Here is a 5,345-nt window from a genome sequence, read left to right as displayed (position 1 = left end):
TTTTTTTTTTTTTGAGACGGAGTTTCACTCTTGTTGCCCAGGCTGAAGTGTAGTGGCACGATCTTGGCTCACTGTAACCTCTGCCTCCGGAGTTCAAGCCATTCTCCTGCCTCAACCTCCCAAGTAGCTGGGATTACAGGCGTGTGCCACCATGCCCAGCTAATTTTTGTATTTTTAGTAGAGACAGGGTTTCATCATGTTGGCCAGGCTGTTCTCGATCTCCTGACCCTCAGGTGATCCATCCGCCTCGGCCTCCCAAAGTGCTGCAATTACAGGCGTAAGCCACCGCGCCCGGCCTAGACTCTCAAACATACATATCCTGCTGTAAAATAACTGTCACTGCCCGTTCCCCATTGCCTGTGCCTGAGTCAGGGAGCCTTCCCTCTGCCTTCACAGAAGGGCCCAAGAGATCAGCATGGAGAGACTGTAATTCGCAGGCAGGCATGCCAAATCCAACCCACGGATGGGTTTTGTTTGGCTCTTACCATTTTAGCTGCTAACTATGAAAAAATCTAGAGTTCTCACATAACTCTACATTGCTGGCTTTTCTTAAAAAAAAAAAAATAAAAATAATTAAAAAAATAAAAGAAGGCCGGCCACGGTGGCTCACGCCTGTAATCCCAACACTTTGGGAGGCTGAGGCAGGCGGATTACGAGGTCAGGAGATCGAGACCATCCTGGCTAACACAGTGAAACCCCGTCTCTACTAAAAATACAAAAAAAAATTAGCCGGGCGTGGTGGTGGGCACCTGTAGTTCCAGCTACTTGGGAGGCTGAGCCAGGAGATTGGTGTGAACCTAGGAGCAGATCTTGCAGTGAGCCGAGATCGTGCCACTGCACTTCAGCCTGGGTGACAGAGCGAGACTCTGTCTCAAAAAATAAATAAATAAATAAATAAATAAAAATAAAACAAGCCTGCACCCAGCCTGCAGTTTTGCCTGCTCTCAGTTGGCTAGTTGAAAGCAACTAATCAGGAAGCAGTAAAGTCTTTGGATAAAGTAGCCTCCATCTTCATGTGGCCCCATGGCCAGCCCAGCTTATGCAGACATTTGGGTTTTCAACTCCAGCCTAGTCTAATTTTCTTACTGTAAAGAGAAGTATAAACTAAGACCCAGAGAGGAGAAGGGACACACCCGAGATCACACAGCAGGTAGTACTGGCTGGCACAGGAGCCCACCCTGGCCTCCCATCTCCATTTTCTCAAAGAGAGAACAGGTCCCATTCCAACCCTCAGTTGCTCCAAAAGCCAGAAGGCCTTGTGCTGGGAACCCCTGCATCTCTCTATGCTGTGGCCCCCACATCCCTGGCTTTGATCACACTAGAGTGACTTGCTGTTCTGAGAAGTACCGTTTTCCTTTGAATCCTGGCGGAACAGACTGGTCCAGAGAACGTCAAGTCCAAACTCCCTCCCCTCACCAGCCTCACAAAGAGCCACCCTCTGCTCACCCAAACCCTTGGCTTTTTTCTTCTCCTGTGGCCTTCGGTGGTCTCGGTCTCCGACCTCATCACTCTGCCGGATCTCTTCTGTGCCTGGATCCCCCTTGGAGGGTTCCTTCTCTCCATTGACTACTGGAGTTGGTTCAGGCTCCCCATTCCTTGCCACATAGGTCCGGGACTTCTCTGCATCTTCGGGTTCAGCTGGCTCACCCTGTGCCCCATCCTCGCCAGGCCCCCCCTGGTTACTGTCCACACAGTATGTGCTCAGTATGTCTTCTAATTGGCGACTCAGCTCCTCAGAGACATCACGAAGGGCCCCAGACTGAGCCGTTTTGGCTTGAGCCCCTACAGCAGGAGAGGATGAGGGGTAGAGTGAGAAACAAGACAATTATACCACTGGTTGGGAATTTTCAGGTCCAGCCAAACTCATCACTTTGAGTTAAATGTTGCCTAACTTTTCTTTTTTTATGGAAACTGAGAAGAATGGAGTATTATTCAGCAAATCTAGTTCCTGTCAGAATTTAGATTCGAAACATCTTTTGAATCAAGAAATTATAGTAATATAATATAGTTAAGCTTAACTTCTGTTTACTTGTAAAATGACACAACTATTTCTCACTACCACCCGAACATGTTTGTTATGATCATAAAAGTATGTAAAGCATCAGCACACAGGGATGGCATGGTGCAACTTCTAGTCCATCTCCTTCCCCCTCACAAAACCATTTTTTACCATTCAGATCATTCTAGAAATGCCTCAAACAGGAAGGGCAGTTAGCTGCTAGTGGCTGAGGTGTTTCAAACCGGACCTGGATTTCCTGACTGGGTGCCCCGTTTGGCTGCCACCTGACTTAATCCCGTTAGAGGTTCTCTCCAGAACTCTGTTCCTGTGCTTAGAGGGAGCGGCTCCGCCAACTCGCCAGAATTCAGGGGGGACCGCGGCCCCAGCACTGTCCTCTCATTCTACATTCCCTCCTCCCGGACAACCTGGCCTCGGCCTCTAAGTCCAGAAGCGAGGCCGGCCCCACAGCTCCACCCCCTGCCCGCTGGCAACGCAGAGCTGGCACACACCCTCCGGCTTCCGAGGAGCCTGGCTGCTGCCGGGACCTTCTGCTTCTGCTGCAGGAACCGCCTGGCTGGGCCGCTCCTGGGCTCCCTCGGGTCCTGCTTCCGGTTGTCCCGGGCTGCTTTTTGGGTTGGATTGTTTGGCAGCCCCGTTCTTTTTGTCTTGGTTCTTCATTGTGATGAGCGATGCTGGGTCAGGAGAAGATCCTTTAGAAACAAACACAGTTGCTATTTTCCAGACTTCGAAATTCTTCGCAGCCTGGATCAGAAAATCCCCACAGCAGGCGCACAAAGCTTCTTAAACGGACCGGCCGGCCCTGGCAGAGGGCGCCAACGGCTCTCGGGTCTTGGAGGGTCAGGGGAGCCCGGCGTGCCGGGACAGGCTTTCGGGGCGCAGCTCCCGCAGCGGGTGAGGGAAGGGGCCTCTTTTCTCCCTGGAGCCACTTCTCTACACAACCGGCCCCCTCGCGGCAGGCCGGGCCCGGGATTGGCTCAGGGCCGGAGACTGACGTGGCGGGACTCCCGGCGCCGGCGCCGCCCCCGCCCCTCAGGCCCCACGTGCGCCCCCCGCGCGCCCCCCGCGCGCGCAGCCACCCACGCCCTGCGCGCCCTGCAGCCTCGAGGAACGCCCGCGCATGCGCACCCCCCCCCAGGCAGTCCCCCCCGCCCCCGTCCCGGCCGTCGGCCCACGCGCGGAGTTGGCGTGATTTCCCCACAGGCCGAGAACATCCCGGCCCGCACACCCTCCAACAGTCTCGCCCAACGGCTGCCACGGCACGTACCTCACCGCCGACGTCCGACGGCTTCCCCAGCTCTCGCCTCGCACCGGAAACCCCGAGTAACCGCTGCCGGCGAGCCGCCTGCTCCCGCCTCAGCCAATCAATAGCCGGCGCCGGCGCGGAGCTTGCTGGGAAGGACGAAGCGAGGGCGGCCTCGGAGGCGGGCGCGCCGGGAGGGCGGGGCAGGGAAAAGTCTACGCGTTCCTCCGTACGCAGGGGCTAACCGCAGATCCCAAAGTGCATAAGGGGTGTAGTCCTCGGAGTCCAAAAGGAGCCCGTCATTCTGCACGAGTGCCCACGTCAACCTTGTTTCTATCTCGCAGAAGCTATGTTTCAACTCCCGAAGCTTTTGCGCCTGGCTATTGTTTCCTGCAGGCCTCCGTCAAACCTTCCTCCCTGGCCGTGAACAAATGTGACTCCATCCAGGAACTCCGAGGACTCGGGAAGAGGGATAAGAGTCCTGAGCTGAGACTCAGGAGACCCACACTCCAGTCCCAATTTCATCACGGATTTGCTGTGTGGCTGGACGTTCTTTTCTCTCTCTGGGCCTCGATGTCCTTCTTCCGAAGGAGGCTTTTAATAACAGTAACAGTTCCTTGAACGCTTACTGTGTGCTTTCCCAGTATCTAATAGCTTGGTTCTCATAACCACTCATAGAAATAACTACTATCTGTTATCCCCATTTTACGGAAAAGGACAGTAAGAGAAAGGTTAGGTAACTTGTCCAAGGTCACATGGATAGTGAGTGGTTAAAACAGGGATTCAAAACGTAAGTCTGACACCAGCACCCAGGTAACTACTCGGCTACCCTGTCTTTTACCCAGAAGAAACACTACCACAGCAGGTTTCCCTGAGGCAGTCAAGGTAACTTGTGAAAGTAGGTCATATTTTCCCCTCTCCATTACCGTTTTGGCAGTCAGTTCCTCAGGAAGGTGCTGAGTCAGGCTTCAGGCATATTCATGAGCCTTTTCTCTACCCCATACTCTACAGAGTCTCACTGGGGTTAAAGTAGAAAAAAACCCCACAATTCTCTACACGTGAGATCACAATTCTGTATCCTCATTGTTTCTGGATAATGAAGTCAAACCCAACAATCCTTGTGCCTAGAATTTGAAGCCTAAGAGGTTTGGCTTTTGCCAAACCCCAAATTTTTTGAGGCCCAGTTCAAAGGTCACTTCAGAGCCTTCCCAGTGCTCTGCAATCCGTACTTGCTCCCTAGGTCTGCAGAGTTCTGTTACAGCATTAGCAGTGAGGTGTTGAAATTACTATTTGCTTATAAGTCAGTTAATTTTGCAAGAACTGTTGGCTAAATATTCTAGTCCCAGAGCCTTGCATCAGGCTGTGGGTAGAGAAGATTGTAAACTGTTGTACTAATTGAGTGTTGGTTTAGGGCTGTTAGGATGTTAAATATTTCCCCCAAAGGCTCAGTGAAAGACTTCAGAGCAGTGCATTTTGGATTTCAGATTTTCAGATTAGGGAAGCTCAACCGGTAAAGTTTGAGAAAATCCCAAATTCGAAACACTTCTGGTCCCAAGCATGTTGGATAAGAAATATTCAACTTGTAGTATAATGATGGAACTGAGGCTCAGAAAGATTTGGAATCTACGTGTCCTGAAACAAGGCCCTGATTATTTCTAGAAAAGCATTCTGGAAATCTCTTGAGGAGGCACCATATAAATCAGGCCTTGATACATTTTCATATAGAGGGTGTTCTAGGTGAGATAAAGAACATAAAAATGTATGCCTGGGGTGAAGGGTAGAGGATGTAGTGGAAGGGCCAACAATAGCCTACAGGGGCCGGCTAGGTAATGAGAACAGGCAAGAATATTGGACAGAAACATGGGTTAACAAGTTACTTTCTCCTTTGCTATAAACAATGTATAGCAACAATATTAGCACCTGCCAGATTGAGAGGTGGTGATTGCAGTAAAATACAGCAGCTCTTGCACATTGTTACCAAGCAGAAACTCAGGCCTGGTAGGACCAGATAGTATTTTTCTTTTTTGTAGATAGGTTTTACTCGGCTGCTGGGGCTGGAGTGCAGTGATCATTCTAGCTCACTGC

The 5,345-nt window shown here is 51.4% G+C and overlaps 1 protein-coding gene across 2 annotated transcripts in view; it reads right to left on the bottom strand.

Annotated features, from left to right (window-relative positions):
• TXLNA (taxilin alpha) overlaps nt 1–3,375 on the bottom strand; it is a 19,448-nt gene extending 16,073 nt beyond the window's left edge. Inside the window, exons 1-3 of one of the 2 annotated variants that reach the window (XM_025376607.1) lie at nt 3,285–3,375; nt 2,509–2,709; nt 1,447–1,782 (exon numbers count right to left, since the gene is read on the bottom strand). In XM_025376607.1, coding sequence (XP_025232392.1) covers nt 1,447–1,782; nt 2,509–2,677 — 505 coding nt within the window. In that variant the 5' untranslated portion in view covers nt 2,678–2,709; nt 3,285–3,375. Of the gene's footprint in view, nt 1–1,446; nt 1,783–2,508; nt 3,033–3,284 lie in introns of those variants that run through there. The other variant, XM_025376616.1, reaches the window with a different exon arrangement.
• Nucleotides 3,376–5,345: the final 1,970 nt, after the last annotated feature.

The sequence above is a fragment of the Theropithecus gelada genome, chromosome 1 (assembly GCF_003255815.1).
Source record: "Theropithecus gelada isolate Dixy chromosome 1, Tgel_1.0, whole genome shotgun sequence".
Lineage (NCBI taxonomy): Eukaryota > Metazoa > Chordata > Mammalia > Primates > Cercopithecidae > Theropithecus > Theropithecus gelada.
Note: the sequence above shows the minus strand (reverse complement) of the source record. Positions and strands in the feature narration are given on the sequence as shown.